The sequence below is a fragment of the Neodiprion lecontei genome, chromosome 5 (genome assembly GCF_021901455.1).
Source record: "Neodiprion lecontei isolate iyNeoLeco1 chromosome 5, iyNeoLeco1.1, whole genome shotgun sequence".
Classification (NCBI taxonomy): domain Eukaryota; kingdom Metazoa; phylum Arthropoda; class Insecta; order Hymenoptera; family Diprionidae; genus Neodiprion; species Neodiprion lecontei.
The window spans coordinates 4858593-4883806 of record NC_060264.1 but is presented as its reverse complement, the minus strand read 5'-3'; the positions used below and the strand labels follow the sequence as shown (position 1 = coordinate 4883806).

The 25214-nt window shown below is 42.5% G+C and overlaps 4 protein-coding genes across 7 annotated transcripts; 1 reads left to right on the top strand and 3 right to left on the bottom strand.

The window, feature by feature from the left end:
- Nucleotides 1-703: 703 nt before the first annotated feature.
- LOC107225120 (laccase-2) lies at nt 704-21499 on the bottom strand. Of its 3 annotated transcripts, none has more exons than XM_046742095.1 (10): nt 19707-20036; nt 18693-18927; nt 17147-17246; nt 16195-16315; nt 14829-15039; nt 13944-14345; nt 13203-13574; nt 12847-13095; nt 10906-11008; nt 704-737 (listed from the first exon to the last, which is right to left on the bottom strand). In XM_046742095.1, exons 2-10 carry the CDS (start codon nt 18823-18825, stop codon nt 725-727), a joined length of 1704 nt encoding a protein of 567 aa, XP_046598051.1. In that variant the 5' UTR covers nt 18826-18927; nt 19707-20036; the 3' UTR covers nt 704-724. The 3 variants fall into 3 exon arrangements, with proteins under 3 accessions (XP_046598051.1, XP_046598049.1, XP_046598050.1); XM_046742093.1 differs by lacking the exon at nt 704-737 and adding an exon at nt 10301-10714 and having other exon boundaries at nt 10793-11008; nt 19707-19911; XM_046742094.1 differs by lacking the exons at nt 704-737; nt 18693-18927; nt 19707-20036 and adding exons at nt 10301-10714; nt 21286-21499 and having other exon boundaries at nt 10793-11008.
- Nucleotides 1473-7776, bottom strand: LOC107225104 (sodium- and chloride-dependent GABA transporter 1). Of its 2 annotated transcripts, none has more exons than XM_015665452.2 (11): nt 7568-7776; nt 5631-5993; nt 5398-5532; nt 5196-5324; nt 4988-5123; nt 4367-4738; nt 4071-4287; nt 3830-3982; nt 3533-3736; nt 3265-3435; nt 1473-3198 (listed from the first exon to the last, which is right to left on the bottom strand). In XM_015665452.2, the coding sequence occupies exons 2-11, from the start codon at nt 5920-5922 to the stop codon at nt 3064-3066; spliced, it is 1944 nt and encodes a 647-aa protein (XP_015520938.1). In that variant the 5' UTR covers nt 5923-5993; nt 7568-7776; the 3' UTR covers nt 1473-3063. The 2 variants fall into 2 exon arrangements, with proteins under 2 accessions (XP_015520938.1, XP_015520930.1); XM_015665444.2 differs by having other exon boundaries at nt 5631-5926.
- On the bottom strand, nt 8565-9820 carry LOC107225089. Its single transcript, XM_046742096.1, has 2 exons — nt 9349-9820; nt 8565-9288 (listed from the first exon to the last, which is right to left on the bottom strand). The coding sequence occupies exons 1-2, from the start codon at nt 9810-9812 to the stop codon at nt 8931-8933; spliced, it is 822 nt and encodes a 273-aa protein (XP_046598052.1). The 5' UTR covers nt 9813-9820; the 3' UTR covers nt 8565-8930.
- A 749-nt stretch (nt 21500-22248) lies between the features above and the next one.
- Nucleotides 22249-23544, top strand: LOC107225096 (TM2 domain-containing protein CG10795). Its single transcript, XM_015665432.2, has 3 exons — nt 22249-22582; nt 22785-22866; nt 22969-23544. The coding sequence occupies exons 1-3, from the start codon at nt 22378-22380 to the stop codon at nt 23243-23245; spliced, it is 564 nt and encodes a 187-aa protein (XP_015520918.1). The 5' UTR covers nt 22249-22377; the 3' UTR covers nt 23246-23544.
- The last annotated feature ends 1670 nt before the right edge of the window (nt 23545-25214 follow it).

Below are 25214 nucleotides of genomic sequence, written 5' to 3'. Positions count from 1 at the left end.
CTTCTACCTCCAACGTTACCTTCACCCTCTTACAGCATGTTATCCTTTCGAGACTGTAATATTCCCACTGGTGCGTCTCGTGGAGGAAGGTAAGAAAAAAAGGAAGGTAAGGGTCTAGTCGAGCCTCCGTCTCGTCGCTACCAGCCATCAGTCATCCTTCCTACGACTAATTTTAAGGATGGCCATGCTCCCGGAGGCCATGAACCGCGGCAGAGTTTGAAACCACTGAAATTTTCGATTCACAATCGTTTCTGATTTACGTTGATTCAGAACTTACGCACACCACATTTTCCCTTCCGGAACACTTAGAAAAACCCACTTCCATGCAACTTGTAGTCGTAACTATATAATTTCATCGATTTCGATGAGCGATCGGCAAATTTGAAAAGGGTTCGAGGTTTTCTATTCAGCGCGTATAATTGTATATGTGGTACACGAAGGCGAGTACAACCGTTGACGTACTATATATGTGTATACCTGCTCCTTAAAGTCAATGTTCAGTAATTCAAGGGAAACTCCCCCCGGTTGAACTGACTCCACAGTAAATTGGCTCCAAGCTGATGGATTCACTCAACGAAATTTCTTGGCTCGTCAAATATTCATGTGAACTAATTATCCGCCCAATGTTTGTGCCTTAGTAATCAAACACCTTTGATACGAACCTACGAACGAACAGTGAAGCTTGAAAATTACACCCGCATTCGCACCCCTATCTTTTACATCACTATGCTCTTCCGCAAGTTGCAATTGCAGGAAACCGCTCGTTCACCTGCACGAGAAGCGACTTAATTATTTTCTCGGACGTGCGTAAAGACTCGTTTGATAAATTGACCCGGTTAAGAGCCGTTCTTCGCCGTAATAAAGTCACGTCGGCAAGAGTCAGTCGTAAAATTGGTGCGTCGAACTCCCGGTGGAATTGACGTGCCCTTTGACGTTAGAATTACTGCTGGACTGAAACAACAAACGTTTGGCAAGATCGATTTTGCCTAGTTGCAATTAAAAATTGTTCCGTTTTTCAGCAGGATACTATTTCGCGTTCATTCGTAATTGCTTTCCAATACATTCAAACAGGAGAAGCCATTGCCTATTTTCTACGAAAATTCGTATACAATGAATTGGGGAAAAATTCTTTACCAACAGGAATTACAGAAAATAAAAAATAAATTTTGGTCCGAGTGGCACCTTCTATGAGTCGTACTTGCAAACTGATGAAATGCACCTGTCAATTTCACCGTCAGAAGCTTACAGAATCACTACTCATCACGCAAAGGTACAGCATCGACTTTTACTGTCTGCTGTTAAGACAGAGAACGACGTATCCGCGGTGAAAGCGTTGTTAACCGACAGCGGAATTTTTAAAGAATTATTGCGCATCTCGGTTATAAGACTACGTTGCCAATTTGAACTGCAATTATTTTTTTAATACTAGAGATCATTGACCCTCGGGTATGTAAATATAAGTAAAAATTTTGAGTATTGCTCTTTAATGTCTATAAAATATAGTGATCAGGTATACAACAATAAATTACGGATGTATTTCTTCTTTTTTTTTAAACTAAGTAATACGTACATATAAACTGTACACTGAAGTCTACATAAATTTTCTGTATATCGTTTTGAATTACGATCTGTAAAACACGTCAACACAAACGAACACGAGTCGAGCTGTACGTTAAATATGAAATCGCCTTCAATTCAGCGACATTGTATACAGATATGGTACATCCTATTGAGCATTTGGCGGAATCGAAACTTCCTAGTCTTTTATTGATGGCAGTTAGACGATAAAATGTTAGGAAAAAAAAAGACACAGGATATGATTGAAAAAACCTTTCTGAAATTGAAGGTTCGCGTAATAGATTTCTGTTACAAAAATTGAACACTTAATCGATTATTCGTGTACGTAAAAAGCCTTCTCGTGTTCAAATTACGCGACGCATTGAGTCTTATTTCTAAGTTCTATAGGAACCCATCAGATCTTAATTCTGACATTAAAGTGTAGATATTGTATAGGTATTCATGGCTCATGTTGAAGAAAGATTGGAGAAAAAAAATAGTGTAAACGAACAAAAAATCTTTGGTGTCGTAAAAAAATGCACGCTTGATTGTGTCAATAACATGTAGATAAAAGATTATGTACAGATATTACATTATATTCATGAGAACAAAATCCCTCCACAGTTTGGTTCCAAAATCAAACGAATCTGGCCGTTTAACTGTCGTTCAAATCTTCGATAATCTAATTCCAGCACTTAAAATATCACTCACCACAACGCTAATAAAAATATCACCGCACAGCGGTTTGGAAAAGTTATTGATATATATCTTTTCTTCTTAATTTATCATGGCTACACGTATAATTGCCTTAAATAAATAGCGTTTGATTCGTTGAATTATATAGCCGGACTATGTTTTAATTCCTAAAACGTAAGGTATGTTTGTACAAGCAACGATAACTATAAACGCTGAATCCGTCCTACAATTAAGCTTTTCTAATCGCAAGAACCACGCTTTTCGTTTATTCCTTTTTGCGGATCCGATAAAACTAAATGATCGTCAATGTCTAGTTTGCGACTCTAGACTATTTTACACATTACTTTCCATCATAACGATAATAATAAAAATAATATAATAATAATAACAATACTAATAATAACGTCAACAATTTTATAGTCTCACAAATTGTATAGCGGTAACTACCGCATGTTTTTTTTTTTCGCGCAACAAATATATTCCTACCTTGCTCTGCATTTCGTCGCTCCTTTCTCGTCAGAATAGGTATACCAGCATTAACGAACCCACAGCGTTTGATTGACTTACTTGTCTCCTCGATGTCGTGTTCGACGTTTTCGAATTTTCTAAAAAAATTCGAATGGTCGTGTAATGCTACGTTATGTATCACTGCGTTGCGCCTGTACACACAAGACGGAATCCCCACGAAGTATTTATATGAATATACGCATATACATGGGTGTGCAGATACAGGCACACGTATAAACACATAAACCCCCATCACACTTCGGTATATCCTGTCAAACGCCCTTCGGGCTCGTTCGGGTATCGTTACTGACTGAGAAAGCTGTTGTTTTTTGAAATCAGCCCGGCGCTACTCTCGGACATGGGAATGATCGCAGATTTTTCACCCTTCGGTAGTTTAGCTCTGGATTTTATGTTCGGCTTCAATCCCTTCAGGATATTCTGAAAAGAAATTTTTGTCAATCCGAGGTTATACGTCAATTTTATTTCCAAAGCAACGAAACTCACCTCCATGAACGATCCTGGCGATGCAATGACGTAGTACACGGCGTAGGCTGGTATCCAAATCATAGACGAGAAACTAAGAATGAATCCAACCACCTCAGCCCACAATGGGTATTCGTAAGTACTGCCGTACTTCAACGGCTTGTATTGGACGCATTGAAATACGAATATAAACTGAAATCGTATGGTATGAATTAATACTATGTGAGTAGAACGGGTCGAGAAGGATTTTCAACGAATTTTGATAAGAGGGTAAGTCTCTATAACTCACCGCCATAACAACAGGGGCAAAAACCAGCCAGCATATGTACCAGAATCTATTGGGACGAATACCCATCATTTGATGAACACAGTCACAAAACTTCCGAGTACCGAATATCCACGATATCGCTATTGTCTGAAAGAAGCAAACCCAGAGGATCGACATTCCGCTCGCCGAGTAGAAGTCCATCAACTGAAAGATATAGACTCCGCCCTGAAACAGATGTGAAAAAAAAACAGTATACACCACCTCATTCTTCCTAATTTTTATTGCAGTGCCATCATCGGACTGTACTACTGTACTAACGTGCGTGACCATGGGAACCCCCATGCAGAACATCAGCAAGCATATGGCGACCGTAAACTTGTTACGATGAGGGCGAAGGGTGTCGGGCCAATTGTCAACGACACCGGTGATGAACGATTCCACGATACAGAACTCGCTGTCTATGCCAAGAATCTGTTCGAGAAGAGACGCGAAAATGATCAGTGACCGAAAGAGCCTCTTGACGAGTTCGAAACACCTATAGTGTCGAATTATCTCTTACTATAAGCATGACGAAGAATATTATCGCCCAAATTGGTGCTCCAGGCAGCTTGAGCACAACTTCGGGGTAGGTCAGGAAAACGAGGCCAGGTCCGCTCTTGACGACTTCGGATACCTCGGTGTTCTGTTCCATGGCAATGTGGCCGAGGATGGAGAAGGTGACGCAACCGGCCAGCAGACAGGTCAGAGTGTTGACGACGCAGGTGATCAGAGCGTCCCTTGAAACCGAGACCAACGAATGAACGAATCGCCGTACAACCGGAAGCACAGCCCAATTTCCAACAGATATTTCCTTACTTGTAACAGTTGTGATGGAACTTGTTGTACGATCCGAGAGCCGGAAGAGCCCCAGTCCCGATGCTGTAAGCGAAGAATATCTGCGTCGCACCGTCGATCCAGGGTCCAGGAGTCAGTAGCTCCTCCCATCGCGGTGTTACGTAGTAAAGAAGCCCATCCGCAGCACCGTCCAAGGTCACGGCACGACCGAGAAGAATGAACAGTACTACGTACGGAAAGAGGGCCGAGAACCAGATGATCTTGCCGCTCTGATGAAGCCCGCGTCGTATTATCGCGTATACTAGTAGCCAGCCTAAAACTAGACACCCCAGGAGTTCCCACTGCATTCCACCGATTTCCTCGATGCCTCCAGTTATTCCAAGAACGCGTCGACTGGAATCGGTAGTAACGAATCAAGCCTCGCTTTGCGCTTACCGCGAATTGATTGGGGCGAGGTCGCTAGGATGAGGGGATGGGCAGTCACGCGATTGATTGAAATCAAAAGTTCCCCGTTGACTTTACTACCTCGGATCTGATCCTCTGCGTTCTTAATATTCATGACGCACCTTTGACCGGGATAATGAATGATCCCTGTCGTAGCATCGATGTTAATTTACTGTTTACGCCTGCACGCATACTTACTCCCAATACTCCTCGACTGGCGTTGTATGGTGCACGGTCTGATTGCTCGACGTCGACGTTGTCGCGTTCGCGTGTTTATCGAGATCCTGAATAGCCTCCTCGGCGCTGAAGCAGCTTTCCGTGTTCCACCAGTTACCTGATCATAATAGAGAAAAAATTTCACACTCAGCAGTTTTGCGAGGAATCGAAGCCGTCGGACTATACTCACCACAACCGCTCCAAGGCAGTCCGGGAAGATTGGCGAAGGTTGCGATCAGGTAGAACAAGGTCCAGGCGATGATGATGCAGTAGTAAACGTCCAGGAAGAAGACGATCGTCATGGTCGCGTAGCCGACCCCTGAAAATAACAAATCGGTCATCGATTGGACTGGAAACCAAGAACTGTATCGATCAGGGAACTTATAGCGGACCTTGGAGCAAAGGGCACAGCTGACCGACGAGGGTCATTCCACCGGCGCCGAGGTACTGACCGATCGCAACCTCCTGGAAGAATATCGGAATTCCGCAAAAGATCATCGCGATTCCATAAGTGACGAGGAAAGCACCTGCACGGCAAACAAGAACAAACAGCCCGTTAGTGACGGTTAATCGCAGAAGATCTGTACTACCAATGAAAATCTTGCGGCAACTCGTGCTGACTTACCTCCTCCATTCTTGTAGCAAAGGTAAGGAAACCTCCAGACGTTTCCGAGGCCCACCGAGACGCTGATGCACGAGAACAGGAAGTCCAGCTTGTTGTCCCAGCCACCGCGTTCCGCGTCCTCACCCCGACTACCAGCGCCCGTTATCTCCCCTTGCGGCGGCGACACCACCATCTTCGGGATTGCCCGTGACGACTCTCCTGCTGACGAGGGTTTCGCCTTGAACTCGATGAAGGTCTGCTCCGAGTCCGCCGCCTCCCGTTCCTCTCCCCAATAGTACATTTTTTCTGACATGCCGCTGGAACGAGTTCAACACCTCAAATTCGAATGGTTGGATGTGGGAATTTCATCAGGAGTCAAAGTTCCTGCGAGAATTCGAAGAGCAGTGGTAAGTCGCATCTGGATCCTCAAGCTGGCCATGACAATCAGTTCATTTTACGGTAAAATTTTAATGCTTGAGAAAGGTGAAAGCATATCTGATCTGTTGATCTTCACGGTATGATTATATCCATGTAAACAACTGGCAAAAGATGTCGATTTATTCCGTAGGATATATTGTCTTTTGTATACTCTTACATTTATCGATCAATCAGAACCACTTTGAAACGAATTATATTCTACACTCGCCGACACGGTTTCGACGATATGAACAGTCAAGTTTTGTACACCGCCAAGTACCAGGTATTTAAATTAGGAAAATCGAAAAAAAGATGTGCCAATGATTTGACTACGTTGTGCTTATTAGCACCATTTACTTATGGAGCACAAGTTACATTCTAATAGATGAAGAGAGTTTGCCTGGAGCCATATTCCGTACGAGGGTATGTACTCAACGTACCAGCTGTATACGCATCAGAGAAATTCCCGACAATGAGTCTTGGCATGATTGACGTACTTTAATGGAACCTCTTTTACAGCGAGTTGAGAAAAGGCGTTACACAGCATGATTTGAAGGTACCTCAAAACCGGTTCTCAAATCCTTTCTTATTCAAAGACATTGCCTGAAATCGGTGCCGGTAACAAGTTTCTCTTACCATGGTTTGTAAATACGTGTATCGCCGAATTTCTTTACTTAATATATGTGACACGTGCCGTTATAGCAGCATTTTCGGCTCCCCGCTGACAGACTTTCAAGGTGCTCAACAAAAAAACACTCCCAGATCTTAATTGCAATCACGTAACAACATTCGGTACTGATCGAGCCTTAACGCCTATCGAATTCTAGGGTGGACTACTTTATGGATAAGGTAGATGACCTGACCAGCATAAAAATCGGGTTGTCATTAATTGAACGCACTTTCACCCGAGTGCATGCAGCATTAGGGTGAGCAGCTGCGGCTACGTGCATCTACCTGTACCGCGTCTCGTTGAAAACATACGAAGAAGATTCTAGGGTGTTATTCCGTCTGAGGGATGCTGAGCGTCGCAAAATCAATAGATACGCACGGACCCATGCTGAATTTCCACATGGAATGGAGTTCGTATGAGCAAGCGAAATAAAGCCTCCAGCTTAAGACTCGGCGGTTGTGTTAGTTCGCGCATTCGTTCTTCCCGCTAGTTTTCACTGTACACCAACACACCCCATTCGGGAATAAGAGTGGGGCAAGATAAACGGTGGCGTTGCAATTTTCACCTGATTCGAGAGACCCGAGTCTGCGCGTTGCCGCTCGACTACCCGCGACAGACACATTAAATCATGATGGGGTGAGAGGGATCATTCAGGGTTAAACAACACTGATCGGCGTGAAGAACCGGGATATCTTCTCGAAGCAGGGGTGAAGGTGGAGAGATTTTTCGAGTCAACCGCGTCACCAGCCTTCACGGACAGGAATGAAAGTGTTGAAAAGGACGAGTTAAATTCGCGATCAAGGAACTTCGCAGGAGGAAAACAACCGTGTTATCGCAAAAGAGAATGAAAAATCCATCGAACACAACACACCTTTGTCATGCGACAATTTCACGATGCACTCCGTTACGTCCGCCGTGGTAGTGTGACGTTTGACGCGGCTTCGGTATTTCCAGTTACACTCCAGAAACGTTGAAATTCTGAGGCCTGACTTGAACCCGTTGTGATATCCGGATTTAACGAAGGGTTTGCGAGCCTTGAGCGACCTACCCCACAAGGACCGCCGTTGTAGAGTAAAGCGAACGGCGCAACGCTGCGGGGGTATTTCATCCCCGCGACGCATGCGCCCTTGATACGAAACCCTCATCCTCCAACACCCCGTGCCAACATTCCACCATGTCACCCTTCAAGGTGACGCAGTTTCTTCAAGATTTCAAACGCGGGGAACGTGCCGAAAATTTAAGAGTTAGCCCGGGTTGAAGGGCGAAAGGTTGAGGGTGAACGAGGATGTCTAAGAACCGTGATACAAGCGTTATTATTTCTTCCCACCAGGTTGTCCTGCGCAGTCCTTGAACTACCGTTGAAAAATTTCACGGTTGTTTGTCAATAAAACCACCAACTCGCGATGAGTCACGTGCGACGTCACGAATCGATTAATTTCTAAATCTGTTTTGATCTTTCTTCATCTAGCTACGTCGCCGACGGCTAGCAGTTTCTAAACCAAGTCCCGTTTTGTTTAATCGAAGACCACATAGTTCCCACTTCGTATTTTTAACCATTGGAACACTCGTATTGATCATCTTACTTTACATAATGAGCACGCTTTTGTTTTCTCTTCTCTCGGGACTGTGATCCGACCATTTTTGTCATATCATTTCATTTCATTAATTTTTCTTTAATAATCGCGTTGTACTTTCACACAATTGGGCACGTGCAATTCGTTGATGACTAGCAAGTTTTACGTAACATGATTTTACTCGTGCAGGGAATGATGTTTGCAGTGTTCTCTTTGCAAAGTTACTGTCACTGACTCGATGTCTGTTTGCTCGACGATTTCACTCGACGACTAATGCAAACCCAAATTGTACACTTAGGTGCCATGTAATCGATGCAAGGATCTTAGCAGCCGTTGCATAAAAGTGGACGTTTTGCTTTCGCGGAATCGACAGGATCCCGTAGGTACGCGATCACCGGAGAAAGCCGAAGCATCTCGTACTTCGTTGCGTCGAAAGAAAGATGAAACGGTCCATCGGATGACCTCCGCGACAAGTGACGAATTACGAGAAAGGTAGAAGTGGGCCATCAGGTCCGCAGTATAATTCCAAAATAAATTATATGTACAAAATAGTCACATACACCAAGTCGCGTCGTACCAAGGCGAAATTTCAGTCTGTCTAAATTTCCATCTTCGTGGAATGACGTTGCTACGCGATAATACCAAAGCACAAAGTTCCCTTCAGCACCCGCTTGACTTGTCGCTGGAATTGCTCGGAACTACTGTGTGACAGCCTCGTCGATGCCGCAGTTGTCTCGGCGACAATTTCTCGTCATCGTGACGGATCGTACCACCGGCAACCGTTACTGCAGATGTGCGGATTGTCTTCTCTTGGTACTTTCGCTGCGACTCTTTGTACCCGGAATACGTGGGTCTGGGAGTCCAGTTGGTTCCGTAAGAAACGGGACGAACATCACGGCGACTCGAAGCCCCCCGAGTAACGTCGGCCGACAAATCCGATCGACAATCGTCGCAGACAGAGCTGATTTCACTGTCCTCAACGGCGGTCCCTCTGTCGCATGACATCGCCTCTCTAACCCTGAAACATCGCAAGGTTTCAATGTCGATCAGCGAGAATATATCGCAAACTCCTAGTTACCTGTTCGTTGACCAGGTGAAACCGTGTCTAACGATGAACGGCAGGTCACGAGCCGCGAGAAGCAGCTCTGAAAAAATATTCTGCATCGTCTGAGGAGACGTGACAAATCCAAGCACACCGATGGCCGCAATCATCGAGAGTATCCAGCTGATGAATCCGGCGGAAAATACCGGTGGTTGATGGGGTGGTGGATAGTACGAGGACCAAACGCGCTGCCACCAAGGAACCAGGGTGGCCTGATACTCGGAGTCCTGTTTCGGAAGCATGGGGAGGATTGATGAAAGGCGGTGCCGTCTGATAGGTTTCGAGGTTTGGACGGGACGAGGTACTAACGTAACTCCAGTAGGACCATACGAAGCAGTATAAAATCCTTTGGAAGATGAGCCAGAGCCATAGAACGCCGTTGACCAGGGCCCAGCTGGTGAGTACCTTGAGGAGACCATGAAAAACGGAGCATCGTTCATGACTTAGGCTTTCGCGCGATCCGATATTTATGGTCGTCTAGCGTACCTGAAGCGCTCGGTAGACAGTCACCCTGCTTATAACTACGGAAACGCATTGAATTTTCGGCGGGCTTCTCCAAAGCACGATTATCATCGCGGATAGGACGATGAAGGAGGGCAGAGTGTGTATGAAGTCTGGACCGACGGCGATTTTAACGTACTCCTTGAATACCTTGTGCCGGAACAGAAGGATCTCGTGCGGCACTGAGAGTAGAGTCACAAGCTGCGAGTGCAAGGCGCTTATACAGGACATTCCTGGCTATCGTTTCACATCAGCTGATTCACCGAACTCTGCGACAGCGGTTGTTGGTCGACTCGTTACACGGTAAAAGCCCCGTATTTTCTCCCTGTAAACTCATCAGGCGTACGAGAAACGGTGTCATGAAAACTCTCTTCGATTACATCGACGAGCAGGGAACAGAAGAAGGTCGCATCGGGATCCAAGCTTCTTGTGTTTCCAGGGCAAGCTCGATGATCGTTGTCAACAGCAGCTCCGTTATAGACTTTATTTGGTTTAGAAAACACATAACGTATGTCTATCTAACAATCTAACATGACGTGATAGTACCAAGTACAAAACCATGAGTCAATAAAGTAGGCAAAACGTAAAAAATTTAAAAAATTACACACATTTTACAGTTACCGCTTACACTATTTACATCTATTTACATCAGTCGTGGTTTTTGTATACGCGCTAATCGTAGATCAGACCTAAATGAGAAAATAATCGGGTCCTACGAAAGAGCCACACTTTGGAAAGTCCTCTGGCGCTTGTATCATCCCGTCCGGTTCCCCGACCTGCAGGACGACGTCGAGTCCCCTGGTCCACTGGGACGCGTGCTCATCCCGCAGCATCCAGTAACCTGAGGGTAAAAAATTACCACCGGTAAAACTGACGCTATTTCCCCGATCGCGGTTCCAAGGTTGACCTCATTTCTCACCGCGATTATCAGCCTTGAAGCGGAGCGCCACGAGGCCATACTTCGGCACCACAACAGTGTCCTTCAACGGCGGGTGGTTCAGGTTTCGAACCATCAGCATCCCTCGGTTGTCCATCTCCTTCACCTCCTCAACGGACACGCTTCGCCCGAAATGCTTTGCCCCCACGACGTAGAAGCTGGACCCATGGAGGTGGTATACCAGGTCATCCAAACCACCTGTGCGGAAATCGATAAAAATTATCAAAGAACAAACGTCAGTCGGACGGCTCTGCTGACAGTTTGAAGACTCGAGATCAGTGATGGAAACACAATTGCGATTTGTCGATTACAAGTTACAAATACAATTTTAAATTGATATGATAATAATTAATACAAAATAAATGCAGGTATATGAAATACGAACTAGATTTGTATTTTATTTGCGCGTAATTATAAAATATAAATATAATTCATTCCAAATTGAAATTGGACGGTGCTTTTGGAGATTTAAGAAATTGCAATGATTCATCGGTCTGCAAAATCTTGATCCCACTTTCGGATATGTACACATAGAAATCATTTCACACGATTCTCGTCAGATGTTCACCGACTTTCTTTGTCTTTGAAAATAAATTTTATTTACAAACAAACGCATACCGTTGTTACTTAAATATACGTATTCGAAATTCCCCATCGCCGTAAGTAGTTTATTTGAAACAACGAAGAGCACTTTCTCATTCGATATTTGCACAATTTATATAGCTTGGTGAGCTGCCGGGTACACCTGGCTGGCTTGCTTCGGTAAACACACCGGAGTGCAAGTTGAGAGATTTTTTTCGCTGTAAATATCGTTAGTGATACTATGGCAAAAGCGTCACGTACTTTGATTAAAAATATCTCTTTGCCTTCCGATTTTAACGAGTGCCTCAAACGAACCAGTCAGAAATCTTAGTGAGCTCGTTACGTAATCAAATTTCCGATCAACGAAAGGGAAAGTGCTTTTCACGAGGTTGAAGAATAGAATTGCGCAATGATAATTGAAAGTGGTTATAAACGACGTATTATTCAACTGTTATCCATATCATTGTAATTGTTTTCATCAACATTGTCCGCAATCAAACTATGGAATGTGATTTTGATTCTGACCGATACAATAAACCTTCTTTCGGTATTTTTTTTTTTTTTGACTTTTACCAAAAACGACACAACAGTAAATAAGAAATGAAAGCTTTCCATATTTGTAATCGCATCGAATATATTTAATAAATTAAAAATTTGAGTAGCCGATCCCTTGAGCTTCGGACGCTCATTAATGGGCAGTAATTAAACCCTTGGATGGTCCAATTGGTTGTGTAGCATCGTGTTATTTACGAGAGGCGAGAGGTTCAGAGAGAAGTTAGCAGGGAGTCAACTTCCCCTTCTATTATCCCCGCGAAATTATACTCAGGACGTGAAACGGGATCAATACAGACTGTTTTTACAGCCTCCACGTGGCAGCGATGTAGCTCAAGGTCTCTGAGCCAAGGCTAACGGACATTCGATGGATCCTGCGAATCCTTTCAAGCCCTTAGAAACACTACGCCCTCCGCGATACATAATATACATCTCGTATTACGTTACATGTATACGCAGAAGGGTTCTAAACAGCTTGAAACAAGCTCATCCGACGAGATGACGCGACAAAATAACTTGTCGCATCTTTTATGTATAAATGTTTGTACACGTCTAAGACGATGGCGCACAAATAATAGTTATTATTATTACCGAAGGATTATACAACCAGAGCACTAATTTAGTATAAGGCAATGCCGTCTGAGACAGAGACGCAGTTTCTCCGTCGTCAATTGGCTTTCAAAGTATAATTACACTCGGTTCAATATCACTGGTCTATTCATAGTTGAAGGTATCGCTGCCAAACCTGAATCTGACATCGATATCGAAATCAATTGAAATCGACAGAAAGGGGATGAAATTCTACGAGAATAGTCCCAAACTTAGGTAACCATTCGTTGTATGCTTCTGATGTCGGCAAATTTTGTTAAACTGAAAAGAGGATAAACATTTTTGACTCTCACCCTGATCGATGAGGATGATTTCGACGGTTGCTCCAGCGGGAATGCGTCTGACGTGAACACACTCGCAGACCTGACCCTCGGATATGTCGTCGCGACGACATCGGGTCGTAACCTGTAATCCATCGCCAGCGTTGCCGGAGCAAATAATTTCCTGGGGAACATCTTGACCCTGAGTAAGTAGCGGCGAAGAAGGAAAAGTGAACGTCACATTGCTGACGTGAAGTACTCGCGTCTGGATCTCGCCGCCGTCTGCGCGCAAAAACAGAACGAAAAATGAAGAAGAAAAAAGACAAGAAACAGGGTGAAAATCAATCCTGAAAAACATCAGATTCGGAGAAGTGCGGGAATTTTTTCACCTGCGAAATCGCTAGTTTCGATGCTGTAGTTGATCGGTAAATGCATCGTGACGTCGGGCGTTCCTTCGAGGACCTTGGGCAGCTTTCGTTTGCTCTGAATTTCCGTCAGGCATATTTTATCCCGGTCGTTACAGCCCTCGAACGGATTTGATGTCAGAGCAACGTCGACCTTGGTGTCCCGCTGATCACCTTCAGGAGACCCGGTGCTCCCAAGGCTTGGGATCATCGACGGTTCTTCGTCGGTAAAGCCTTTGTACCGCAAAATTGCACCTCCGACTACCGCAGGTGACAAACAACCTTCCATCGTCCGGACCGTCAAACCGTAAGACCTGATGCTTCCGCTGGCGTTCAGGACGAAGTCAAGACGTTCTCCTGCGGAGTGATTATCATCGTCGAGTCAAAGTAGAAAGATCTGATAGCCAGAAGAGCGGATGGATAAAATGGAGTTCGTTTCTTTACGTCCATAACTCCTCGAAGTCCGTGTGATCGAATTCCAGACAAAGATGTTAATTTGTTTAAGAATTGGTCTCAGGATCAACCAATTTGCGTGTATCATAATGTAGCAAACACAAATTAAAAAAAAAAGCGTTGTGAGAAGTTAGGGATTAAACGATAATTTTTACCACAACTTTTCGACTTCTGCCGAATCACCTCCAGACTTTGCCCGGTTCTTCACGACTTGATCTTGAACCCTGACTCGAAAGTAAAACTAAAATCGAACCTGACGAACGACGATCGTACCTTTGACCAGAGTGACCGATTTCACCTTCAAAGGGCTGACGGGGTGTCCGTCAAGGGCAATTACGAGTATGGAGTGTCCTTCTAAGGCAAGATTTACGGGGCAGGATCCCGCGCCACCTGCGTGAGCGACCCTAAATCTGTGTCGTCGACCGGGGATGAGAGTGAAGGTGGAAAGGGGAACCCTGGGACCAGTGGATTGGCGCCCCCTTCCGTTGACGAGAAGAGCGGCGGTCTTGGATCGGAGTGGATTGGAGGTTGCGTCGGTCGAGAAGAAGTGTTTCCACTCGCTGATGAGGATCACGTGCTTCGGATCGTCGACGTCGTAGAGGGTGCGATGAGGCTCGCGGGCGTCGGCTTGCCGCACGATCAGAGAACCGGACAATCCGTCGGCAACGTCACCACCTGCCAATAGTGATACAAAAAATTCACTTTCCAATCCTCGGCGCATCGTCGCCGTTCCTCCCTCTCAAGATGTTTCGAGAATTCAGGTGTCACATGACCTATCCGATAGTATGATATTTACAATAAACGAGATAGCTTTTCAGCGACTTTTCCGATAAACTAGAAATTTCTTGCAAAATGATCCTGCTATTGTCAAAAAGCTCGATCTGGTCAGTTCGGGCTGAATAAATATTGCACAGACATTTCATCTATTCATTTCGACGCGAGACGAGCTTTGAGGTTATATTTTACGGGTTATACCATTATCGATGCACACCATAATTCATCGGTCCCAACGGATCGGAACGCACTTCCAAACCTCGGAACTATCGCATCAAAAATGGAATCGACTCTCGTAAACACCCTTAAATCATCGGTCACCTGACTCCAAACTCGAAACACTTCGTTTAACCCCCCCTGCTTATCAGGATGTATTTGACTCGCCTGCGTGCGCGTGCCAGAGGTGAGTTCCAGCCGCCGCTGCCCGGAACTTGTACTGGAACACGGTGTAGCTTGGTATCGGACACTGGGTCACCAATGGGGCACCATCCATGCACGGTGTCTCGATCTGGGACTGACCTCGCCAATGAACAGCGACTGCTCGACCAGGCAAACGGTTCACCACGTCGACGACGAGGATGTCATTTTCGCATACCTGCAGTTATATTTACCTTCTGATCACCCCGCATGGGAAAAGTGGAGGCGTTGAGGATAGTCGTTGTACTCATATTATACCTCGTGAAAGTACGTAGTTAAACCAAAGAACAAAAAATTTATTGAATATGGTCACAGAAATATTGTTTTCCATAAAATTAGTCGTGGTTTCACTTGTGATGAGGCAATTTAATATTTATTCATTTTTTTCAATCGCAGATATTCGGTTCAAGCTATAAAATTTAAATATTTCTCTGAAACAAAGAAAGGAGAAAACGTTTCTTTCACCATAATTGGTAAATTCAATGAATCCTCTGCTCTCTGTATGAGTACAATTAAATTATTATGTACTGGATACATAATCGCTGAATATTTTTCGACTGTAGGTTGCAATTTTTTTTTTTGTTTTATATTGTTCAGTTTAAGAAAAATAAGTAAAAACGCGATTTCTCTCTTCACCACGCATTCCTTAACATCGTTGATTGATAAAAGTTTTTCTCTGTAAATATTTATGGACGGGAAATGCCGCGAGTTTCTAAACTTCTTATAAATCTAATAAGGTGTATAATCTTCGCTACACTCTACGCTTTATAAAATTCCAATTATTTGCGACAATGACCTACTAGTTAACAGTTTTCTCGGTAGAAAGAAAAGGGAGTATTTATCAGAGTTGAAATACCGTTGAACTGAAATTTGAAACGTGTAAAAAATCAGTGACTTCCGTGCATTATAATCTGGTCACACGTAAATTTGAATCTAAATTTTGAACATTCTTTAAAAGAACAAGACATTCGTTCAAGTACATGATTCATAAAAATTTTAAATAATTCTGAGAAGATGAGAAAGATATTTAAAATACGTTGGTTGAAATTGACTTCTTAGAAATCTGAAAAGATACGCAAAAAAGAAAAAATAAAAAAAAACAGAGAGAGAATCAAAGGACGCATACGACGCTTTGGTGAATTATTTTCGCAACAGAAGAGAGAATCCATCACTAAATATCTGCATCTTCTGCCGCAAATACAGCGAGTCATCGTCATAAGCGCACTTTCTCCTTCCGGACACAGCGTGAGACGCGGAATATATTCAGAAGGTTTTAAGACTTGGTGACGTAATGGCGGGAATTCAAAAACCGCCTAGGTGACAATAAAATTACCTGTATGCTGGGACCCGGCATCTGGCGATTGGCGACCAGCACACCCCTCCTCTGACCGTCGACGGATACGCAATGCTTTCCAAGACAGGCGGTTTCATTGGCCGGACAATTACCGCAGGACCTAGGTCAGAGAAAAACAGTCAAAGTCCGAGAGTCGCGAATTACCCCCTCTAAGTCTGACTTTTCGTGGTTTTTGCGTTCCCTTTTCTCATCGCGAGTCTTCCGCGTTGCTCTTTCGTTGCGTAACGGCCGGCGTCTTATTGCCGCAACAACCGCCATGAAAGTCCGATTGCGCGATTGACGTAACAATGCGTTATCCTTGCGACGCGGTGCGGTAATACCGTGTATGAGAAAGGTCGATACTAATGACAGGAACGGTTTCAAGTCTGGCGTATGAAAGTTGCCGGCTCGAAACACCGACTGTCAGTGACCGACTATGTACGAGTTACCAGATCTGTCCGAAAGTTTCTCGTTTATGGCTTATCTTGCACAATCGTACACATATATGTATGTAAACTGATGCAGATGTATTACGAAAAATAAAAATCTTGGATGAGATAACCATTTATAATTAAACCAAAGCACCGAAACCCGGAATCATATCGCTAGGCGTGAAGATCCAATGAAAATATTTCGTCGAACTATTATACCTAGGTATTTTTTACTCGAGTTTAACAAATTACAAATTCAAAGAACCGGATTCGCGTTACGTCGATGGCGCAATGAATCCAAAACCTGCTGCCCGATCGAGGTAATAACGTAACAGGACCGCGATCATTTCATTCAGCAGTTAAAACAGTCTCGAGGTGGGAAAAAACCTTCTGATTTTTGTCAGAATTGATAAATCCCATTTTGCATGAGTTTTCTGTGACATTGAAGCTCAGTCGACACGGCGGTTCATTAATTCAATGTTTCGTCGAATGTTGATCGATGATCTATTGCTTGTACTCACTTGCTAAGGGATTGATAAACCTCGAGGGTTAGCTTCACCCGACAAATCATCGGCCAGTCCAGATGATGACAAGGTCGGTCGCATGATAAGAACGTCTGTTCTGTAGAAGAGAAATTAATTACAATTATTGGGTGTGATTATAACACATCGATTATCGGTTATAGTCGACCGCAAAATATCATTGCTTCAGTTTTCAATCGAGAGAACAGCGATTGACTATCGTTAGTTAATGCGCGTATGGTTTTCGATGACACGAGGCTTATAATTTACCATGAGTCACACATTAAATAGCTTATATAAATTCTTCATTTAAATAATTCGTGTCTAACTGCTCAATGTTTGATCGATGTAAGTGAATATATCTTTGAACAACATAATCGTTTCTAGGCCGTACGTTACCGCATCGTTCTAATCTTAGCTCGTGTCTCTCAGCTTGATACGAATCGATTTTAACCTAAAACCCTTCCCTTGCGGTTTTCTACGTATAAGTGCTATAATTTACGCTATTAGTGACAGATTTCTATGAATAAAAATTTGCCGCATGTGCGTGTTCAATTACCACCCAACATTAACGACTGTGAACAAAATTTTCCGATAACGGCAAAATGAAATTTTAGTCACTGTTACGATGGGATAAAAAATATTCATACCTTACTTTTGTTTCGTCTCTTAGAAATTTTATTTTATTGCTTAAGATGAATGCATATTATACGTCACTTATGTATAAATTATCATTCCAAACGTAATTAACGCTCGAGTGAATAGTTTCAGTTTCGAGAAATAAAAATGGATCAAATATTTTCTGTCCTCTTTCTCAGTTTGAATCATGTGTATCTTGTGATATTTCCTAACCCAGACTCTACAAATCATATCTAAGATGTGAGTTTTGCTTCTGTTTGAATAACATTTCAACCTTGAATACGAGCTTTTCCTTCAAACTAGTACACAGGTATATTTCTTCGAGATAAAAAACGGTACAGAGATTTAAGATTCCTCGTTATGGAATAATTGTGAACTCGGTTGAATGGTATACGTAATTATTGGAATAAATTTTATTCAACGCTGTTCAAACAAAATGTATAATTATAATTCGAGAGAATTCCGATGCTTTTCTACGCGCAAATATTAAATTCTCTTCTGTTTACAATCGAAAATTGATAACATGAAACGGAGGGGAGAAAATGGGGTTTGTTAAAATTTTAATCACGACTCACGGTCTGTCCTCGAAGGATTGATCAAACCGTCCGTTACGTCAGTGGTTAAGTATCAAGCATAGCAAAACCGATAAAAGAAAAATGGTGTGAAGTACGATACGTGCGGGTTGAACGATCAGATTCTGCAGTAGAACGTATATTCACGGTGATAATTCATCTTGCGTTTTTTTTTTTAAGTCTTGGCAAGCCTGGCTTCATATAATACGGTGTATGCACAGTAGGTGAAAGTCTTTGTCTTATTACACCTCGCTAGTCCAGTCTTCGTGTTATTTCTCATCAGGTCTATATTCAGCGTCTTTTAATTTTTGAAATTTGTATAAAACAACACTTACTCGGATTGTAGTGACTCAAGTGCAATATCGCAGCTACCGCGGCAATCATCGTCAGTACGATTGTGCAGCGAAGCACATAGACGGAGGGTGAAAAATGCCTCGAACTGGGCGTACATTTATTGGAGAAATCCATGATCTACCTGCGTCGTTATCTTCTACGACAACGGGCAAGAGCACTTTTGTTATTATCCGAAAGTTGATACCGATCGAGTGATTTCTAATTCCCTTAGAATTCCTAGAACATACGGACAGGGAGAAAGACAAATTATTTATCTCCCGAGGACCAATTAGAGTCGGCGCTTTCGCGTTGACGCGATGACGGCGAACAACAAACAGGAAAACAACTTCGCCGGAGTGACAGTGACGATCCCGGTAGGCAGCTGACTTGACGGACAAAAAATCCACGGTCAACGGGAAACAATTACCGAACAATTTAACGTGCTTGGAAAATTACGAGAGTAAAATATATATGAGGTAAATTAGCAGAAAAACTGCAGGAATGAAACCGCGGATTAGCGAGGGAAAATATAAACGATAAATTTTTTCATCTTGACGGTGATTTTGTTTTTAAAACAATGAAGAAATTCTAGTTTAAAAAAGATGGATCTTTACAAAGTGTCCGATAATAAGAAATTCCATCTATTTCTCAAGACCAAATCAATACGCCGCGATCGGACAGAGTGCGGGATTATAAATCACGCGGTCAACAATTCGAGCCGCGGGCGTTTTGATTAAACACCGGCGCTTCGTAATGACTGCATTGGGATGTCAGGATTGCGTGAGCGAGGGCACGTCGAAGTAATATTCCTGCCGTAACATATCGTCTACTGTCTATCTTTCAAGTACGGAGTGTATTCTTGCGGACAATTAACGTATCAATTTATTGCAGGAGTATAAATCGCCCGATGGATCGATCGTCGATTGCGTTTATCTTGGTCTCCCTTCCCCAAATAAAAAAGAAAATAAACGAACGCGGAAAAGTGGAAAAATTTCAAATAGAAATTGGCTTTGAACCGGATCGTAAGAGGTCTCGGGAGCACTATCGGCACGCCATGGTCACTCGGAATCGGCCGAACCGAACTGCGCCCCAATCCGTCTTCAGTAACGTTCGACTCGCGAATGATGATTACACGGCCAAGAGTTGCAATAAACGAGTCGATTTCGGTCCAATCGGTGGTCGGGACTCTCGTTAGACGAGGTTGAGAACCGATGTCGTCCCGGGACGGCTGGAGGTGGTCGGTTGTCGGGGCCCGACGCCGGGGCCCGCTCGGAATATATGGGTCAGTCTTGCACGGTCGAGCAGTGAAAGTTGGCCGTAGGCACGAGCGCAGCGCCGGTACTGCAGACATCCCCTACCTGCCTTCCCTTGAAACTGGCAACTCGAACACTTTTATACTTTTATTGGCTTATCCTATCGTTTGACTTTTTAACCGCATCCAGTATTCTCTCACTTTCCCTTTACTCAGAGCCGATGCTCGCACACTTCTTCGATCACCAACCGACTGGCTTGGTTGGGCCTACACCAACTCGGCCTGCGGCATTAGGCCCTAGCGAAAGCAAGTCCCGTTTCATCGTTCGATACCAAACGTGTGCGCTCGGCTCGTTCAACTTACCGTCTATGATATTTTTAAAAACCTATTGTATACCGGGTGAATCACTTACGTTCAAACAACTTTCTCTCATAAAAACGGATATTCGGATATTTATCTTTACAATTATTTTCCTTTTTCGCAATGTTGCTTCTTTCAATGTTTATGGCTAACATTTCACTGTACATTTTGATCTTTCTTTTTCTCTTTTACATTGCAGATAAAGTACTATACGTGACGGTCAGTTTTCATCCTGTTATGTAGGTACATCTTGCTATATGTTATTCGATTCTCGGTTGACAAAAAAAAAGCAACTTTTTTCAGTCGGTTCGTGTCGAGATAAACATCACTTTTACATATATTATGATTATAAATTCGTAGCGAGAAATATATGGATAATTATTGAGAACGGTAAAACGCGAGGTGAATGTCCCATATGCATTTGCACGGCTCCGCAAGTACTTGGATTGCAGAACTTCTACAACACTCTGCAGTTATCGTGCAGAAAAATGTCTGCGGCTGCGCCGAGAGAGCGGAATTAACTTCTTCTGCGGATCATTATCGAATTTCTATTGCGATATTTACATTGTTTACTAACACGCAATGATTGTATATCTTTACATTAGCATGCAGAACGAACAGGACGATATATCCAGTATCCGTCAACAATTCAACAATCAAAAATATCAAGATGTCGCAATCGTAAGATTAGTTATTTTGAACGTATCGGTATGAATTTTATTCTTCTACATTTTATTGCTCTGTGCAATCTTTAAAAAAAAAAAAATTGCTGATGATACTTTCAATTTTCATACACGTATCTTATCCGCTTTCTTTTCGTTCGTACATGTGCAGTGTATCATGCGCAGTGCGGCAATTTTAATTCCATATTGAAAAGAAACAGCGAAGGAAATGCAACCGTTTTGAGTATCAAACATCTCACTGTAATTCGCAAGAGAAAAAAAAAAAAACATAAAAGTAAAAACGTCAGCCTTCCTCTTTACCTGGGACCGGAGTAAGGTATATGATGGTTGCGACGACAGATCCCAAGCCGACGAATATTGCGGCTCGAAACAGAGTGTCGATCGAATGCATAATGTATTCGCGTCGACTGGCCGACACTGCGATCGTTACCAATTTTCGCGAGTTATACACGAGTTTATACCGAGAGAGTGAAGGAGCGACGGGAACAACCGCCTTCGATAAAAGCCGCGATCGCACTAGCCTCGCAACGTCAAGTTCAATGTTAAAGAGAGAGTTTACTCCCAGCCGTACTGCTAAACGGGCCTGCTGGATCACGGGCCCAGCATCCGTGGAATAAACTGGTCGCCCTCACTTCAGCAAAGCGATTAAATCGACGAGTATGAATTGCGGAGTTATCAACCGCAAAACAGGTTTCGCTATCGGCATACAGTATAATAGTTGAACCGGATTAATTTTCACCCTGTAAAACGACGCTTGTAAATTTTTCATTAAATCAATAGTCGTTACTATCATTTTTCTTGGAATAACTTGCTTGACTGCTATTGAATACCGGTATTTTTATAATTCATCGATTTTAAAACTAGCACCATTCTCTCTTTTTCTACCATCATGCTACTTTACGGAACAGAAACGAAAATTGATAAAATTATGAAAATAAGTAATGTAGTACCGGGCGTTCAGACAATTTCGTCGACTCTAACCCACCGATTGGCAGAACCTAGAGAAAAAAAAAACAAGATTAAAATTCCAACTGGGCGGTTGAACTCGAAATGATAGACGAAAATTTTATTTCTGTTTCGCGTGTTGTGCGTCTTTTTATTATTATTATCATTTTTTATTTTGTCATTCATTATGCCAATGGGAATAATTTGAACAGACTCCCGCGCCAGTTTTGCGGCAAATCTAGTTAACAAAATGCTCGGCAGAGGGCAAAATGTTCTGACGGTTCGGTAGCGACATCTCGTGAGATGTTATCGAACCAAATCACTGAATCTGACGTTAGTCAAATGTGATTTTTGTAGGTTACGTTACGTTACGTTAAATTTGTTAAACACGAAGTTTTGACACGATAATGGCATGAGCGACGCGTGGCTTGAAATGAATTTGGAAGAATGAATAATCGCTGGTGTAATTATACCGAGCTGTTGACGACGGTGATTATGATATTGATCGTAAAATGCGATTGTAATCAGGTGCCAAATATCGATTGCAACAACCTCAGACTCGGCCAATACATATGCCCGCATCCAGACTACGAATTTATCGACCTTAAAACTCAACAGCCGAAAGGATGCACGAAAGAAAACAAGGCCAAAGGTGAATACGTGCGGTGAAATTGCAATTTTTGTTCGGCTCGACTTGACCCGCTCCTCAAGTTCCCTCGAAATTCATTCTTTACCTGATCTAACCTCACTTAATCTTTGAGGTTAACAATCAGATGTGTCCTTTGTCCCCGCTGACTTTGTTAGATATGTGACCGTCAGAATGTTATAAATCGACTAACGTTTCTTTTTTTCAGTCACCTGCCTTGCCGCCACAGATCTGGTGTGCGAAGAGACCGGAAACAACACGTTCAAAAAAGATATACCGTGCAAATGGACGTAAGTGAAGAAATTCTTATGAGAAAAAGTTGAAAAAATAGTTCTGGTAGTTTATACAACATTTCAGCCATGATATCTAAAACTGTATTATTCCTTGCGCAGAAACGGGTATTCCTTCGAGACGTCGCTGCTGCTTTCGATATTCCTTGGAATGTTCGGAGCGGACAGATTTTACCTCGGTTATCCGGCGTTGGGTCTGCTGAAGCTGAGCACTTTGGGATTTCTGTTTGTTGGTCAATTTTTCGACGTTATACTAATAGCGACTCAAGTAGTGGGTCCGGCTGATGGTTCGCATTACGTAATGCCGTATTACGGCGCTGGGATTACAGTGATCAGAAGTGACAATTTTACATACAAACTACCGCAGGATGATTGGTGAGACATAGGGGGTTGGGTCTGGGGTGTATTTGTTACTTAACTGCACGCTGATAATAATAAATTGAGTAAGTATGACGCAAAACGATGGCAGGCTTTCACGTGAAACACAATACGGCATATGCGCTGTGAATATTACGTCAACGATTCTTGTGGGAAAAGCGTCATAGTTTATGCAAAACAATTTTGATAAGGCTACTCTGTATTGACTCCGGAAAAAAAAAAGAAAAAACAAAGACCCTATTGTGTACTTGTGAAATACAAAAGTATCGTAGGACGACGATGGTGATAAATTGCAGGGATTAATTATGTAAAAGATAATTTTTTAGCTTTTATTTACGCAGAATTTCACTCCCAGTCTTTATGAAATCAGTGGATATGATTATGGACTGTGGATTGTGTACTTTACGGAATGATATCCACGCAATATTACCGACATGATTTATATGTATGTCAAATTGTTTCAAACACTCTGATCTCAGCCCTCTATAATTATAAATGATGATAATCCATACGATAAATGAAACAATTTCACTTATCTATTGAGCTCTGGGGCTAGACTGAAAAGTTTATAAAACATACATTTGTTGTTCCATCAGTTTGCATTGAACGAATGTGAGAAATATCTGTATACCTCAAACAGAAGGTGGTTTGATTTATTAATTTTATCGCTTTCATTTAAATTCTTCACCTTTTATTTTTTCAAATTACTCGTTAAATTCTGCACCTTGAACAAACGCGAGATGACATTGTCAATCCCAACTCGCATCGGCATCGGCATCTGTTTCGACACTGTGCTGTACGCCATAGATTGTGAGCAAATAATTCGATTAATCATATTTATTTGTAAAGGATGAAAATGGTATGAAAATGATGTAAATTGGATGTAGACGAAGATAATTGGGGTATAGATGTTTGTACTTGAGGTGTAAATATATAAGGTGTAAATACTTAATCATAACCACAGATTGTTAACTTTGTTTTCCTTTCAATTTTATGTCCCGTTCTTTTAATGGATACTGAATAAATGATCTTATTCATAATTTGTTCCCCACAGACTTATAACTTTCTTGTATTCAGATCATACCCTATCCTTATACAAAGTTTGGATACATTTTTTCCCGCAAATCAATGCTAGTATGCCAAACTGTGCGTCATGAATTTGAATTCTTCGAACAGCGATACGTTCGTGTATAGCGTAACGTTTCTATACTAGAGTCCAAACGTTTCGACATGACGTGGCGAACAAAAGAAATTTATCTGAAAAATGGCATTCATGATTCCTTAAACGCGTAGGTTACTATGTAAGTTTCACTCTTAGAAGACCAAGTCCTCAGGCTTGCTGTAATAACATGTAGAGAGCGTAAAAAACAAACTTTAGTTTTTGAAAAGTACAGCGAAGTTCAAATTTTGAGAAATTAAGGAGCTTCGACTGTGATAATATTTTGTACTAATACGTAAAATCTTTTTATATACTAAGGAAATACGTTAATGTTGATACGGATGGTAATAAACTGGAACTACCGGTCGTTTGAGTTCTCACTGCAGACCATTAAAAGAGAAATAATAAATAAAACCGATTACTTTTCACGAAACCACTCTGCTAATAAAACATCAGGATGTAACAAACACTATCTATACTCGAATTCGTGAGGAAATACCAAGTTTTATAGTCATATGTTTTAACGTTCTTACAGATTAACGTGTGAAATGACGTTCGAAATCGTGAGACATGCGGCGTGTGAAATACGTATGAGTTGCTTTGAGGAGATTGGAAATTCAATACCGACAAGTGAATTTTCTTGTGGAAGGATTTTCGACGAATATGTATAAACAATATCGAAAATAACACAAAGACGAAAGGCGTGACGATGCAAGGTCACAATGTGGAGTACAGAGAAGCCGAATGCTATGCAGCTCGGAAATGTGTTGACTTTAAGCACGTTCGACGACACGATCATGTATCAGGTGCG